Consider the following 17,037-nt stretch of genomic DNA (forward strand, 5'->3'; position numbering starts at 1 on the left):
ACATTGAGGAGGACGTTTACCATCTCGGCCCCGACCCTCTGGAATACGCTGCCCATAGAGCTCTGCTCGGCCACCTCCCTGGCCCAGTTCAGGAATTAACTAAAGACCTTCCTGTTCAAGTTAGCATTCCTGGATACAAGCTCCAGTTAGTCTCCCCCCCTCTGACAGCAGTGGCAAGCTGGCCAGAATGGGTTTTTAAAGTAGATTTTTAATGTATTTTCTTTTTATTATATATTGTATTGTATTTGTACTTGTTTGCTATGTTGTGCACCGCCCTGATTGTAAGAAGGGCGGTATAAAAATAAAACTTTTATTATTTATTATTATTTATTAATCAGATCTCTTTTTTGATAAAATTACCAGCTTGGTAGATGAAGAGAACGCTGTAGATATAGTATATCTTTATTTCAGTAAGGCCTTTGACAAGGTCCCCCATGACGTTCTTACAAACAAACTAGTAAAATGTGGGTTAGACAATGCAGTTGTTAAATGGATTTGTAATTGGTTGACAGACTGAACACAAAGGATGCTTAGCAATGGCTCTTCTTCATCCTGGAGGGAAGTGACTAGCGGGGTGGCACAGGGTTATATCCTGGGCCCAGTGCTATTCAACATCTTTATCAACGACTTAGATGAAAGACTGGGGGCATGCTTATCAGATTTGGAGATGACACCTAATTAGGAGGAATAGCCAATCTCCCAGAGGACAGGATCAAAATTCAAAATGACCTTAATAGATTAGAAAGCTGGGCCATAGCTAACAAAATGAATTTCAACACAGAGAAATGTAAGGTACTGCACTTAGGACTAAAAACTGAAATGGATAGATATAGGATGGGGTATGCCTGGCTGAATGAAACTATGGCGGGTTACAGACTGCCATTTAAGACGAACTCCGCATGTCCTAGGGTTAGGGTTGCCCCTTCCTAACCGGCTCTGTTCCCAACATGCGTGAAGCGCGCCCTAAATCCACATGGGCGCTGCCATTTTTACGTCTTGGACGCACAGTGTCCAGACGTGGCGCACCGGAAGTGACGCCATGAGTGCGCGCTTCGCGGCGCCACTTCCGGGGGCCAAAAAGGAGCGCCATTTTGGCGCTCCTTTTTTGCTGCGGCCAGAAACCTCGCGGTCTGGCCGCTGGGGCTTCCCACTGCAGCTAATGGTGGCAGCGGCAGACCACCCACTTTAGGGCGGTCTGTAACGCACCTATGTGTGAAAGGGATCTAGGAGTTTTAGTAGACCACAAGTTGAACATGAGTCAACAGTGTGATGTGGCAGCTAAAAACCAATATGATTCTAGGCTGCATCAATAATATTACAGTGTCCAGAGATCAAGGAAAGTAATAGTGCCACTCTGTTCTGGTTTGGTCAGGCTCCAACTGGAATACTGTGCCCTGTTCTGGGCACCACAATTCAAAAAGAGTGTTGAGAAGCTGGATCATGTCCATAGGAGGGTCACCAAAATGGTGAAAGGCCTGGAAAGCATGCCCTACGAGGAGAGACTTAGGGAGCTGGGTATGTTTAGCTTGGAGAAGAGATAGCTAAGAGGTGATATTATTGCCTTGTTTAAATATTTGACAGGATGACATATTGAGGATGGGGCAAGATTGCTTTGTGCTAATCCAGAAAATAGGACCCGGAACAATGGATGCAAGCTACAGAAAAAGAAATTCCACCTCAACATTAGGAGGAACTTCCAGATAGTAAGAGCTGTTCAACAGTGGAACACACTCCCTTGGAGTGTGGTGGGGTCTCTTTCCTTAGAAGTCTTTAAACAGAGGCTGGATGGCCATCTGTTGAGGATGCTTTGATTGAGAGTTCCTGCATGGCAGGGGGTTAGACTGGATGGCCCTTTTCGTCTCTTCAAACTCTATTCTAGTCATATGCAAACAATTCATTGTGCATTGGGAAATTATTGCATACCTTCCCTTGTACAACCACTATGCCCACAATCAAAATGCTTTTTCTTTTGAAGAAGGATTTAAATTTTAAAAATCTATGAAGTCACTGGAATCCTTGCAAAATTTTAACAAATCAGTGTTGAAATATTGTTCACTTGTGTAAACACTTGAGGCTTTCAAAAGGATTAAAGAATGCATAGAGCTAAAACAGAAACAAGGTACCATATTAACATGCAATTAAATATATTTCCTATTAAAACAATCACTGAATTAAAACAGTTTAAAAGTATATTAGTTTAAAAAAGTATTGATTTATTCATTTAGAGTATTTATATCTTGCTCTTCAGCCACAGAGTCTCTCAGAGCAGTTTACAGATTATAATTAGATAGTCCCCAGCCCTCAAGTTTACAACTAGAAAGTCATGACACAAAAGGAGAAGGGAATGGCAGTGGGGAAGATGATCAAGTCCAGCAGGTACTGCCAATTCTTTTCTCCCTCCAAGGTCTCGATGGGGAGAGGGTCTTTCAACTTCCTTTGGGAATTCTGTATAGCATTCTCTATTAAATGCACCTTTCATCCTCAATAATAAGTTATTTGCCAAAAGCCCACTTGAATTAAAAGGGACTTTTTAGAGAAGGACAAGGAGGGCACAAGCCTAGCCTAACCTCCCTTGGCTGGGCATAACCTGGGAGCAGACACTCAGAATGCCCTCTCTCACATCCTTATCAAGCATTACTGTGAGAGCAGCCTTCCCTAAAGATCTCAAAACTCAAGCAGACTTCTATGATCAAACAAAAACAAATACAAAAGGGAAGGGTCTCAACCACAGATGCATAAACTATAAAAGAGCATCACAAAAACATAGGCAAAAGGACACTAAAGAATATAATAGAAATTATAAATGCAAATGCTATTTACAGCCAGTATGGATGACAAATGGAAAGGAATATAAATATTGAGAACTCAATAGAACTTGTTGTGCGCCTTCAGATTGTTTCCAATTTATGGCGACACTAAGGGGTTTCCTGGAAAATTTCTCCAGAGGGGGTTTGCTATTGCCATCTTTTGTGGCTGAGAAAGTATGACTTGCTGAAGGGCACCCAGTGGGTTTTCATAGTTGAGCTGGGATTGGTCTCCCAGTGTCCTAGTCCAACGCTCAAACCATTATACCACTTTGGCTCTATAAAATAGAGTACCACAACTTAATAGAATACTACAACTTCAAAAGAAAAAGAAAACATGCATAGAGCATTACCAAAAGCTAATACTGCAAATACAGCAAGAAAATAAAAGTGTTACTTCAGATCATAATGTGACAAAGGAAGTAAGTATAAAATAAATGAACTTCATAACAGTATGCAAATGTACAAAGTTTTGGACCCACTGAAATTTCTAAACTATGTCCAAAGGCAGTTCCACATAGAGCATGTTGCAGTAATCCAAGTGGGGTGCTTGTTATTTTGTGCTTTCAACTTGTTTCTGACTTACGGCGATCCTAAGGTGAATTTACAGCGCTTTATAAATAAAGGTTAATAATAATAATAATAATAATAATAATAATAATAATAATAATAATAATAATAACCTATCACGTAGTTTTCTTGGAAAGTTTCTTCAGAGGGGTTTTGCCATTGCCATCTTCTGAAGCTGAATGAGTGTGTCTTGCCCAAGGTCATCCAATGGGTTTACTTGGACAAATGGGGATTTGAACCCTGGTTTCCAGAGTCATAGTCCCAATGCTCAAACCACTATGCTACACTGGCTCTCGGCATCTATGGCCTATTTCACTGTAGCCAGATCAGACATTTCCAGAAACAGACAAAAGTGGCACAGCTAACTTTAATGGTGCAAATGCACTCCTAGCCAACACCAAAGTCTGGATGTCTATGCTCATGGATTAATTTGGGATTGTGCCCATGCTGCAAACTTAATTTTATTCAGCACAGTTCAAATCTCTATCCCCTGATCTACCTTTTGACAGTGCAGAAGTGCCCTTCTCTTGTCTGAACTAAGCTTCAACTTGTTTACCCTCATCCAATCCATTGTTGACATTAGCCATTATTTTAGGACTGAAATAATTTCCTTGGATTTAGGTGGAGAGGAGAGTTGGATATCATCATGCGTTAATGGCACTGAATCCTCATGCTCCAGACAACCTCTTCCAGTGCTTTCATGTGTATTCTAAATAGCATGGAAACCAGGGGCCAGGCGACCATCAGAAGCAACCTGCCAAGCTCCTGTCATCTGGAAATTCCCACATGAGACACAGCGTTTTCACTTTTGGGCTCCTATGCTGACCATAATTTGTTGTTGTTGTTGTTTATGTTGCCTGCTGCCTGCAAATCAATTTCATAAGTGCATGAGTGGTCAGCTGTGCCATTGACCCATTGCACCCCATCAATAACAACAAACATGTTAGATTACCAACAATAAAATGGGTTTGATGAAAACGTTGATAAATTGTCTAGTCCAACAGGAAGCCATAGGGAGAAGGAGGAGAAAGAAAGCTTGTATTTGGGGGGGGGGCATGATGGCTGGACAGGGCCTCATTGTTCTAGGAGAGCTTGGAGATCACTATGGATTTCCCTGAACTGGCCCTCCATGGTGGCAACCCTCTGATCCAGTAAGTGAATTTCAGAGGGAAAACAAGATTGGTGTGGGGGGGTCTTTTGGTTGATCGTGAGATTGAGCATCTGGTTGCATGTGGCATCAAGTGAGCTGGTGGCTGTGGAAGACGAGGGAACTTATTGGCTGTTGCCAGCACAACACCTGTGTGTTTGTGTGCATCAAGTTTGGGGTGAAACCAAAATAAAAACTTTTTTTAAAAAGTGGCTTGTAGCCACAACTGATCCATTATGGAGAGTCTGTCCACACAGAGGTGTGTGTGGGTGTGTGTGTTTTGTGGAATGCATATCAGTTGCCAGCCTGTTCTGGTTGCTGGTGGTGTGATCAGCACATTCCCCCTGCAAATCTGGAAACCCCAGGGGTGAGACGGCTTTCTCTCTGTGTCTGCTTCCAGCCCTAGTCTTTTAAGAGTTTATGCCATGATAATTTGGTTAGTTTTTCAATGCTTTGCTGTTTTTCCCTCAACAGATTAGCCTGGCCTTTTTGTTGTTGTGCACCTTCCAGTTGTTTCTGAGTTATGGTGACCCTATCATGGGGTTTTCTTGGCAAGATTTGTTCAGAGGGGATTTGCCATTGTTCCCCTTAGGCTGGGAGCATGTGACTTGTCCAAGGTCACCCAGTGGGTTTCATGACCAAGCCAGAGTTCAAATCCTGTTCTCCAGCATCCTAGTCCATTACTCAAGCCAGTACACTATGCTGTCTCTCTAAGCTTTCTACCCTTCTGGTAATTTTTCATTGACCGTGTTTATGATACTAATGGCACTGGCTCCAGAAGTGAGTGCTTCAGAATCCTAGTTGCTACCTCTCCCCCCTCCCCCACAGTATCAATTAATTCATTATTACCCACTGACTGCTGTTATTTTTAGCCACTTGCCTACCTACTTTATAGTAGTTTCATTTAGTTCATATAATTCATGCTGGTTTAAGAGGCCATGAATTTGGAGTAGATCAATATCCATATTGATATCTGGGGCTGTGAGGCAGCCTGATGCACAGTAACAGGGTTTCCCTATTCCTGGCTGAAGAAAGGGAATGAGCTCTCTGTACCTGTTATACTTTGTATTTTGCATAGCATAGTTATGGGCTCTAGATTGCAGCCTTCATACATAATCTCTGTCTGTTAAGGGAATTAATTGACAAGAGAAGAGAGCTAGACCAACAGACAAAATATCTATAGTATCATCACACTTGCTTCTTATGATTTGCCTATATTGTGCCAGTTCTCAATAAATTCATGGACATTCTTGATAGGTTCTTAAATTTAATGAGCATCCCATTTAGACTGATCAAGTATAATTTTATATATTCTTTTCTGATATTTTTGTGCATCCCCCCATGTGCCTTGTTAGTACAGTATTGCTTGTTGGGTCAGTGCTTTGTTGTTTTGTTCTTGCAAAACAGATATTGAACACTTTACTGTTCCCTTTCTGAGTTGAGTAGCTGACTGAGACTTCCTCCCCCCCCCCCCATTGTTCATAATGTCAGATCCCTTTGGGTTGTTTCGCAACTCATCATCTGCCTTTGTTTCCTGATATCAATCCAGTGCTGTATATGCGCTGGATGTGTATACCTGACTTTAGTAATCTGTCCACCTTCCTCCTTGGATCAGTTTCCAGTTTAGGCTTTTCACCCATTAAAATGAGTCCCGTGCCTGCCTTGTTCAATTTCTCTTCCTTCTTTGTAAGGATGTGGCTTGCAATTGTGCTTCCACTGTTACATCCCTTAGACCTTAACTATCCTTGACAAATGCTCAAGCTGTTGGCTCTTAAGAATATACTTACTTGACAGTTCAGGGAGGACGTAGCGTGATAGCTGTTTTGATGGATGTGACCCCCCCTCCCTTTAGAGGGGAGTAAATGGAGTTGCTAGACTGAAATATGATACAGAGTAGGATGGCTTGTCTCATAGTGAGTGGTGTCAGATAGAGTAGTGTATTTTGGGTTGGGTTTTGTTTTTGTTTTTTGCTAAACCAACGGGCCCCTATTCTTTGTAGAAGGAGCGTGGCTAGAAGAAACCTTTCCCACTGTACAAAGGAAGCATTCTGCCCGGTTAGACTTGCCTGCTGGTTGATCTAAAAAGGGTTTTCTTTTCCATTTCCAGTTTCACAACATTTTGAATGTAAAGGCAAAATAACTTATCGTTAAAATCCTATGCAGTGGATACTTTGCATGGCAGTGACTGGTGTGCAGTCTATTGTCCTTTTCTGCTCATCTGTTTACACATTTGCCTGCATCTTTTGCTGCTCATAATAGTTATCACACAGTTCTTTTAATAGCTACCGAGTGCTCTTTTATTCATGTCTAAAAGTCACATTTCTCACTGATTGAGGAGTCTGCCTTAATGCCAGCTTTTTCTTTTCTTTTTCCCCTTTTCTCCTCCCCTGGTCTTAGACATTTGGAGGAAGGTGGGGGTGGGGGTGTGCGAGGGTGGCAAATAGTAGCACCACCAGTAGTTTTATGTATTTATCATATTTCTTCTCCTGCAGCAAGAGTCAAAAGAGGAACACAACCTGCAGAAGAAGAGAACAAAGCAGCAGCTGGATACAGTGAAGTTTGCAGCAAAAAGAAAAATTGCACGTAGGTCTCATGTGTACAAGGGTGGGTGAGGGAAGGAGGAATAGGAGACTGAGCAATATCCTGCTGTTGTTTGCTTGTTTGTTTGTTTTTGTTGTTGAATTCTACTATTACGTACAGTATGTGCCAGCAATTGCCAGGGCCTTCCCTTACCTGCTTTGCTTTATCCATACCATAGACTCAACACATAAACCTCCAATGTATGGAGTGAAATGTTATTGTGTATGCTCCTCATGGGAGAAGAGGCAAAGATCTCAGAGGATCACTGTGGGCATACAAAAGTACAACATTGGTCATTTGCATTGGGACTTTACCAGAGGCTGTGCTGTTTGACAGTAGAATACTGAGAAAGATAAAAAGTGGCACTTACTATATAATATTTCACTGGGTCTAAGCACTGTCTGGAGACAACTGGAGACAATGTTTAGAATTTATAGTGAGCTTCTTATTTACAGAATATTCTGGCTTGTAGTTTGGTTGGTCATGAGGTTCAGAGTGCACACTACAGTTTATTCAGCAATTGGTCTTTCAGATGATTTTTTTTAATTTACTTATTCTGCTTGTGACATGAAATTAGTATTTGAAATTATTCTTAGATTATGTTTGTTACTATTTCACACAGCCAGTCTCAGCTTGATCTCAGTCAAACACACACCTACAGGTTTCCAGCTGTATACTCTGATTTGCAGAATTTTATTGAATCATTGAATCCAAGTTGGAAGACACTACAAGGGCGATCCAGTCCAGTCCCTTGCCATGCAGGAAGACACAATCAAAGCACTCCCAAAAGATGGCCATCTAACCTGTGTTTAAAAACCTTCAGAGAAGGAAACTCCACCACACTCCAAGGGAGAGTATTCCACTGTCAAATAGTTCTTACCCTCAGGAGGTTCTTCCTAATGTTTAGGTGGAATCTCTGTGTACTAGTCTCTGGAGCAGCAGAAAACAAGCTTGCTTCATCTTTCAGTACAGTGGATCCTTGTTATACGCTGGGGTTTGGTTCCAAGATCCCCCGTGTATAACAAAATCCGTGTATGCTCAAGTCCCATTAAGTATAATGACATAGCAAAATGGTGTCCCTAATAAAAAATGGAACATCAAGGTAAATTTATACTTTTTTGGAACATTTTCAAACCTTGTATGCTTGAATCCGTGTATAAAAAATCCGTGTATAAGAAGGTCCGACTGTATGACGATCTTTTCAAATATTTAAACATAAGTATCATGTCACTTCTTAACTGTTTCTCCTCCATGCTTAACATCCCCCATTCCCTAAGCTGCCTTCCTAAGGCATGGTTTCCAGACCTTTTACCATTTTGTTCCCCTTCTTCTGGACGCGTTCCAGTTTGTCAATATCCTTTTTGAATTGTGATGCTCAGAAGTGGATATAGTTCCAGGCGAAGTCTGACCAAAGCAGAATAGAGTGGTATTATTATTTCTCTCGATGTAGACACTGTACTCCTACTGATGCAGTCTAGAATCACTTTGGCTTTTCTAGCTGACTTGTGACAGTTTACTCATGTTCAACCTGTACTATACTGTGGCTTAGATCTCTTTTACATGTACTGTTGCAAGCAAGGCATCCCCCATCGTATATCTGGGTATTTGATTTTTTTCTGCCTAAGTGTAGCACATTTCTCTGTGTTGAAATTTATTTTGTTAGTTTTGGCCCAACTCTCCCATTTGCTAAGGTCATTTTGAATTATGATCATGTCCCCTCCTAATTTGGTGTCATGTGCTAATTTCATAAGCATGCCCCCCTATTCCATCATCCAAGCCAATGATAAAGATGTTGAACAGCACTGGGCCCAAGACAGAATCCTATGGCACCCCACTAGTTACTTCTCTCCTGGATGAAGAAGAGCCACTAGCGAGCATCCTTTGGGTTCAGTCAGTCAACCAATTACAAATCCATCTAACAATACCATTGCCTGCTGGTTTGTTTGCAAGAATATCATGGGGGACCTTGTCAAAAGCCTTACAGAAATCAAGATATGCTACATCCACAGAATTCCCTTCATTTATAGTGAGTAAATGTTAGGTGAGTGAGTGTAGTGAATGAGTAGCACCCTATATAATGGAATTCACTTCTAAACACACATGAATCTCTCTTTAGAACAGGTGCAGTCCAGGTGGAAAAAACACCAGTAGTCTGTATGTAGTCTTTTGTGAGTTTCTTTGGAGAAAGAAGGATGTACATATTAGTACTCCAAATGAGGAAGAGGCTTAAGATGGGAGCAGAAAACAGTCTCACTTATCTGAAATGCTTGAGACTAGAAATGTTTTGGGTATTCTTTTGTTTTTTGTTTTGTTTTGGATTTAGGAATATTTGCATATACATAATGAGATATCTTGTAGATGGGACCAAGTCTAAATGTGAAAATCATTTGTGTTTCATATACATCGTATACACATAGCCTGAAGGTATTTTTATACACAATAGTTTAAATAATTTTCTGCATAAAGCAAAGTTTGTGTGCACTGAACCATCAGAAAGCCAAGGTGTTACTGCCTCAGGCACTCATGTGACCAATTTTGGATTTTGGAGTATTTTGGATTTTGGAATTCCATATAAGGGGGACACAACATGTAACTATGAGAGGGTTTCATTTTGGAGAAACACAGAGCCTCACCTTTGCTCCTAAGTACATGTGTGAAATCAGTTACTTCCCTGCAATATGGGGGAATTCCCTGAGAACGCAACAAGTTACAGCATGTGGCCTCAGCTGCCACTGACGAAGCTGGTCAAAGCAGAAGTACTGAGTCTTTACTTCAGTTTGCTGCTTAGGATGCAGGTCTCATCCACTATATTAGAGCGTTCAATTAGCAATAATTAATTAGGCACAACCACTTACATGTCTGCTCTTTTATTTATTAGAACTATAATTAGCCTTTTAGTGTTTATTTTTAGGCAAATTAAGGTTCATTTCTTTGAAATAAAAATCACTGCCTGTGTTGTAAAGGGTTGCTTGGGTTTTATGACAAATTGGCCTCTTAGAGAAGAGGCTGCCTGGGGAGGTTGGGGATGGCTTAGCCCCTCCTTTCTAGGCAAGGCTAGACTTATTGAATCAATAGCGATTGTGTGGGTTTTAACATAAAGGCTGTTTTTTCTCATTGCAGATAGCAATTGTAGGTGAAGTACCAACCCATCGTACGGACAAAGGGTTAAAGCCCCTTTCTGCAGTAGACTTAATACAGGGTGGTAAACATATTGTTGGACTGCAACTCTTAGCATCCTCAGATAATCTGCCTTGTCACCAGCTCATGCTAGCTAGGACTGATTACAGTCTCAGTCTAATATTTGAAAGACCACACTATTTCCACCATGTTTTTAATGTGAATTCATCCTCTCCACATAGCTACTATACACTTGTTAAAAATCCACGTAGTTTATTGTTAATTGCAGAAGTATCACAACTGAGTTGCTTTGGGGTGCCCCTAGACTATGTATGACTTGCACACACACACACACACACACACATATATATATAATGGTAGTTTCCCAAACTGAAACATTTCTGGTGTTTTTAGTCTGCCAGATAAGGAATGCTCAACCTATACTTAGTAAATTGTAGGAAGGTTCTGAACTGGTTCCAGCCCCAGGATTTTTTAAGAATGCTCTGACAACTCTCCTCCATGTTTTCTTGGCAGGATTAGGATTGTGATAGTCCTGTGAGGTTAAATTTTCATACAGTATTTTTAATTACTGCTTTAGTACTGCTTCGGTAGATCTAGAAGTGTACAGGATGCTTGCTAGAAGTGAATTGTACTGGGTTTAACAAAGAAAGAGAACATCTTGAGCATTATAATGGAACTATTCAGAGTTAACATGGAGTTCTGCACATACAGACAGCGTCTGCCTGAAAGGCACAGGGAAATAGTTTTTTCTCTGCTGAATGCTGGTTATGCTGACTACCTGCCCAACAATTCTGACAGATCTTGTTTCTCAGAGCTCAGCTTCTATTTTTTTGTATTTCCAAGTTCTTTAAATAGTCTGTTTGTCCACACCACTATGAAGCTAACACACTACTTATAATTTCTAATTATCATAAATTATGATCAGTGTAATCAAGTGTACACAGAGTGTGAGTGTTTGAAGACAGTGTTTAGAAATGATCAGATGTTAAGCAGAATAATACATGATAGCCAGGGAGACACAGCATGATTTTGAACAGAACAAGTGCCCTACTACTCTCAGGAATGTTCCTTTCACTGTTGTGTTAGCTGGGCATTTCATAGGGACATAAATAATATTTTTAAGCATCTGTGAATTTGAAAAGCGGATTAAACACAGCTTATTTTTTCTCTCTGACATGCCAGAAGATTTTTTGTCTTGGATGTTTAATACCAAAGAAATGGCCAAATTACAATATTGCTTTTTATGTGGAGTTTTATTTGTATTGTGCTTTATAGTAGTTCTTAGTTTGTTTATGCAAACATATATAAGAGGCTTTGGATACATAACTATGATGATTGTGATTCTGCTTCCCATTTATGTGGGTTTACACCTCGAAATCAGATGCATAGCTAGGATAGTTAGTATTTAGAAAGTAATATGTTAGTTATTTTCTGAGGCCCCAAACTAGTCAGTTTCTGTTATAGTTTTAAAACTCTGTCTCCTCTCATAATTCAAAAATACAGTAACTACAGTAAATATTTCAGTGGTTTGCAACTTCCATATATACGGAGCTGAAATTCTCCAAACTCCTAGCCACTATAGCCAGTGGTCAGGGAATCCAAAACCTCTGGAGAACCACAAACCGAGAACCATGAATTAGTAACAAGAGTAAAAACCCAGAATGTTGTAAGCCATTACAGTACCTTGTTGTATAAAACAAAGCTAAGTAGTGAAACCATGTAACCCTGTATTTTTAAAGCTTTGCTACATTACTAAGTACTGCAAAAAAAGTGGGGTGGGGGGGATTCATTATAAGTAACTCATTAAGGCTGGAATTCAGTTGGTTAGTTCTAACTACAGTAAACTCATTCAATCAATGCTGAATGGTGCATTAACACATAGGTAGATCCTATTGCTTCAATTGACCTTCTCTTGTTAGGAGTAACAATAGGATTTAGGCCTATTAGTGATAAATTACTTCTATGATTCAATTAGGTTATGTGCTTAAAAACAGTTTCTTTTAAGCAGCTGGTTTCTTAATCTGAATTCCAGTCATTCTAATTCCAGTTTAAAATATTCTGCAAATACTTGAACTCTACTAGGTCCTTTGTGATAATGTTGATAATAGCTGTCAAATTGGCTTCAGCTTAGGCAGCTCTGTGAATTTGAGACCTCCAGGACACCCTGTCATCTACAGCCCTGCTCAAGTACAACAAACTCAGTCTGTTCCTTTCTTGACTGAACCACATACAACTGAATCATAACAAGCTTCAGTATAATAGATATCCAGTGATCAGACTATTCAAACCCTGAGCTGTAATACCTCCTGATGAAGCTGTCTCTCATGTTCCTAACTTGAATCCTGTCTACTCAGACCTTGAATCACCTTCTCATTTTTCCATGGAACTTGACTTTTGTCAGTGGGTTTACTGCTCTATCTTGCATTGTTTGGCACAGGACAGGCATGCCTGAATACTCTTACTGGGGTTCCATTTCAATATTTCAGAAAGATCATACTTAGTTAACATGCACATTGAGCAGAATGAAATGAAACTGCATTATGTCACATGGTTGTGGTTGAGTACATTGATCGTTGTTGTTGTTGTTGTTGTTGTTGTGTGCCATCAAGTAATTTCTGACTTATGCCAATCCTATCACAGGGGTTTTTTTTGGCAAGTTTCTTCAGATGGGGTTTTCCATTGGCAGAGGTTATTCAAAGTCCATACACGAATTTCAGATTACGCTGAACGAATTGCACATGCACCTGTGTCACGCAAACTGTGCCACGCCACAAATATATGCGTTTTTGCCTTACGCGGGGGGCGGGGGGGGTCTGGAACAGATCCTCTGCATAAGGTAAGGACCCACTGTATTTTGCTGTTTTGGGGGTTTTCTTTAGCTCAGTCTGCCTACCTTTCTCCTGTAGGCAGAAGGAGAAGGGAAAATTAGGGTTCAGTGGTCCACATATCATCAAAGCTGTTCTGAGGTGCTTATTTCAATATCACAGAATTGTAGAGTTGGAAGAGACCACAAGGACCATCCAGTCCAACCCCCTGCCATGCAGGAAATCTCAATCAAAGCATCCCCAACAGATGGCCATCCAACCTCTGCTTAAAGATCTCCAATGAAGGAAACTCCACTACACTCCGAGGGAGTGTGTTCCACTGTCTAACAGCCCTTACTCTCTTTTCCTGTTGTTAACCGCCCGGATTGGTTTGCCAGAGGGCGGTATACAAATAAATATGATTATTATTATTATTATTGTTCTGGGTCCTAGTCTCTAGAGCAGCAGAAAACAAGCTTGTTCCCTCCTCAATATGACATCCCTTCAAATATTTAAACAGTGCTATCATATCACCTCTTAACCTTCTCTTTTGCAGACTAAACATCCCCAGCTCTCTGAGTCTTTCCTCATAGGGCATGGTTTCCAGACCCTTCACAATTTTAGTCGCCCTCCTTTGGACATGCTCCAGTTTCTCAATGTCCTTTTAGAATTGTGGTACCCAGAACTGGACACAATATTCCAGGTGGGGCCTGACCAGAGTAGAGGAGACCGAGGCAGTATCCTGATTTGTTTGGTATACACACACTTCTGATGAGAGCAGTAAGGGATCTGACCAGCATCCATTGCATCTGACAGATGGCCTGGTTGTCCAAAGCTCCTTTTGTTAGTTTTTTCTAAACTTCTCTTCATATGGCATTTTGAGCTTGGGTGCTCTTGTTTGCTTAAGAGTTGTGTGAGAGAGGGCTTCTTGGAAAGGGATGCTCAGAATCAGCTTAAAATGGTTTGTCTAAGTGTGTTTCAATGTACTCTTCAAACCCCCAGAAAGTTGGGGAGGTGCTGGAGTTGCTTTTTCTGGGTCCCCCCCCCCCCCAGGCTTAGATATTTTTAGCTGAATAAAATGGGAGGGTCAGAAATCTCAGTGAATAGACAGTTTTCCACCCAGAACAGTTTTGTTTTTGTTTTATGTTTGTTCAAATCAGTTGCGTTTTCAGGATACCATCTAAAGTCATTTAGGTAAGATATTTATATAGGAAGGGTACAGTTGGCACCATAATAAACTTGACTGAGAGCATCCAAAGAAATATTTGGCTGTGGCTAGTTAACTGACCTTCTTTTGATGTGAGGAACGTTCTCTGCATTCTCCGGGTTATACTTCTTATATAAACTTGGAGGGGTTTCTCATGCTGGGTAGCAAGATTCTGGGAGTTGTATCCCCCCCAAATAATCTTTCTGAGCTTTGCTTCTACTTTTTTTAGTAAGTCTAGGAGAATGCATCCTATGGCCCTTGCCCTCTTCAATTTCATGGAGTGTCCCCATGAGAGCAAATCAATCACAAACCATTGGGAGTTTTTTTTTTTAATTTTATGTTTTGGTTAAGAATAATTGTTGAGCAGACTGTCTCATAGTGTAAAAGTCTGCTCCATGCACAGTTCAGTGTTCAAAGACTACTCCTTTTCCCCTTGAGCTCTTTGATGCTATATTGCATGTAGAAGTTCAAAAAAGAGCCACTGCTGGGTGATTATGTGATAAAAAATATTCCATTGTGATAAATTCACCTGAAGAGTCAAAGTTGAGATTACTATGGGAACCTCAGCTAAATGCCCTGACTTTGGTTCAATGATTTGATATTTCACAAAATGCATTACTCTGCATTTAGCACTATCTGTTCCAGTTGTGAAGGTACACAGTGAGGTAAACTGAGATGTAACAGTTTTGATCAAATTTAGTTCCCCCCTCCCTTGTGAAGAAGAGTCCCCAGGTCCTTTCTTAGAATCATAGAGCTGGAAGAGACCACAAGGGCCATCCAGTCCAACCTCCTGCAGGATCTCTCAATCAAAGCATCCCCGACAGATGGCCATCCAACCTCTGTTTAAAGACCTCCAAGGAAGGAGACTCCACCACACGCCGAGTTCTTCATAGTGTAAGAACTGTAAGTCTTCTGTTTCATATGCTTTTCTCTTCCACTGTTTAGAAATGACAGAAGATGAGCAGTTTGCCCTGGCTCTGAAAATGAGTGAGCAAGAAGCCATGCAATTGAACTCACAAGAAGAGGAAGAGGAGGAGCTTCTGAGAAAAGCTATTGCAGAGAGCCTCAATGTAAGTGGGGAAAGATTGTTGTTGTTATTGTTATTATTATGCTTTATTTATATAGCGCTATAGATTTACACAGCATTGTACATACAAACAATAAAATACTTAAAAGTAAACTTGCCCATGGCATACATTCTAAGAAATAATAGCATAATACATATAAATAATACATAGCAATACAGGAAAGGGTTCAATAAAATAAGGCAGGCAACAAATTAAAAACATCAAATAACAAATAATAGTCATGCAATGCCTGGGAATGTTTCCCTGAACAGGATTGTCTTCAACTCAGTTTTTAAACTGGTTAAAGAAGTGATGAGCCATGTTCATGGGGGAAGGAGGTCCCAGGAGTGAGGGGCAGCAAGTGAAAAGAAACGAAGCCGAGACAGGGCAGTGAAAATCCTAGGCTGAGACAGCAGACCTTGACAGAAGGCACGGGTGGGCAGGTGAGGAGAAAGAAGGTCTGATAAATAAGGAGGGGCCAGCCCATGCAAGGCTTTAAAAGTCAACAACAGAAGCTTATACTGAATACGGAAAGGGAGGGGGAGCCAGTGAAGGGATGGCAATAAAGGAGAGAAAATGCGTGCAGCTGAATGCTGGACAGAAATTAAAGGACAGAGGTGAGAAAAAGGAAGCCCTGCCCGAAGGAGGTTACAGAAATCAAGTCGCATGGACCAGAATCTTGGCAGTAGAGGCAGATAGAAATGGTCGGATTTTGGCAATACAGTGGTGCCTCGGGTTACGAAAATAATTCGTTCCGCGGCCGCTTTCGTAACCCGAAAAGCCTTCGTAAGCCGAAAACCCATAGGCGCTAATGGGGAAAAAGCCGCGGCTCTGCCGCGGCTCCATTTAAAATAGCGCTGGAGTTTTTTCGTAACCCGAAAAAACTTTCGTAACCCGAAACAATAAATCCCTATGGGATTTTTTCGTATCCCGAAAAATTCGTAACCTGGGAATTATTTCGTATCCCGAGGTACCACTGTATTGTATAAAAAGAATCTACATGGCCTTAGATGTGGTCTGGATCTGGCCGATACACAACAGAGAAAATAAAAAAATAAAACCAAGACAAACGGGTTTCCTGGACTGGTCGAAAGATATTTGGACTGCCCAGAATGCTCATTAACATCCTTCTCTCACTTTTTCAGAAGGGTTATTTTGGGGTAGCCTATCTCAAGATCACAACTGCATGTGTTAAACATGTAGCAAGCAACTGATCCCCTCATCCTTTTGACTTAAAAAATAAGTACACAGAGCCTTGATCTACATTGGGACTGCTGTTGCACTGGTAGGCAAGGTGTTAAGCTTTCCCTCCCACTAATCAATTTTTGTCCTAACTTCTCACACTCCCCCCCGCCCCCCCATCACCTCCAGCCACTGAGACTAAAAATAGAAAAGTAAGCCTCAGGCTTTTTTTTTTTTTAAATAACTCCTGCACATGAGTGGGTTTAAAAAATCAAGTAGATAGGGTACAGGGGAGAATTTCCTATTTCTGTACACAGTGGACCTGATCTACAGAGGCACATACTTTTAAACATTTTAAAGGGGGGGAAAAAGAGAAGAGTCACTTATATGCTAAGGATTTATCCCAGACCTTGGAGAAGATTTTTTGGACTACAGTTTCCAGAATCCTCTGGCAGCATGACTAGCTGGTTGCAGGGATTGTGGGAGGTGGTAACCAAAAAAGTGACTTTTCTAAGTAGTCCACCTTTTCCTCTATTCGG

General features: G+C 40.9%; 1 protein-coding gene across 5 annotated transcripts in view; it reads left to right on the forward strand.

Moving 5' to 3' along the window:
• The window catches only part of UIMC1 (ubiquitin interaction motif containing 1), a 158,255-nt gene that overhangs the window by 61,629 nt on the left and 79,589 nt on the right, over positions 1–17,037 (forward strand). For 4 of the 5 annotated variants that reach the window (XM_042448381.1, XM_042448385.1, XM_042448384.1 and 1 more), the window contains exons 3-4: positions 7,013–7,103; positions 15,195–15,319. In XM_042448381.1, coding sequence (XP_042304315.1) covers positions 7,013–7,103; positions 15,195–15,319 — 216 coding nt within the window. The remainder of the gene's footprint in view (positions 1–7,012; positions 7,104–15,194; positions 15,320–17,037) is intronic. The other variant, XM_042448383.1, reaches the window with a different exon arrangement.

Source organism: Sceloporus undulatus, chromosome 2 (assembly GCF_019175285.1).
Source record: "Sceloporus undulatus isolate JIND9_A2432 ecotype Alabama chromosome 2, SceUnd_v1.1, whole genome shotgun sequence".
NCBI classification, from domain to species: domain Eukaryota; kingdom Metazoa; phylum Chordata; class Lepidosauria; order Squamata; family Phrynosomatidae; genus Sceloporus; species Sceloporus undulatus.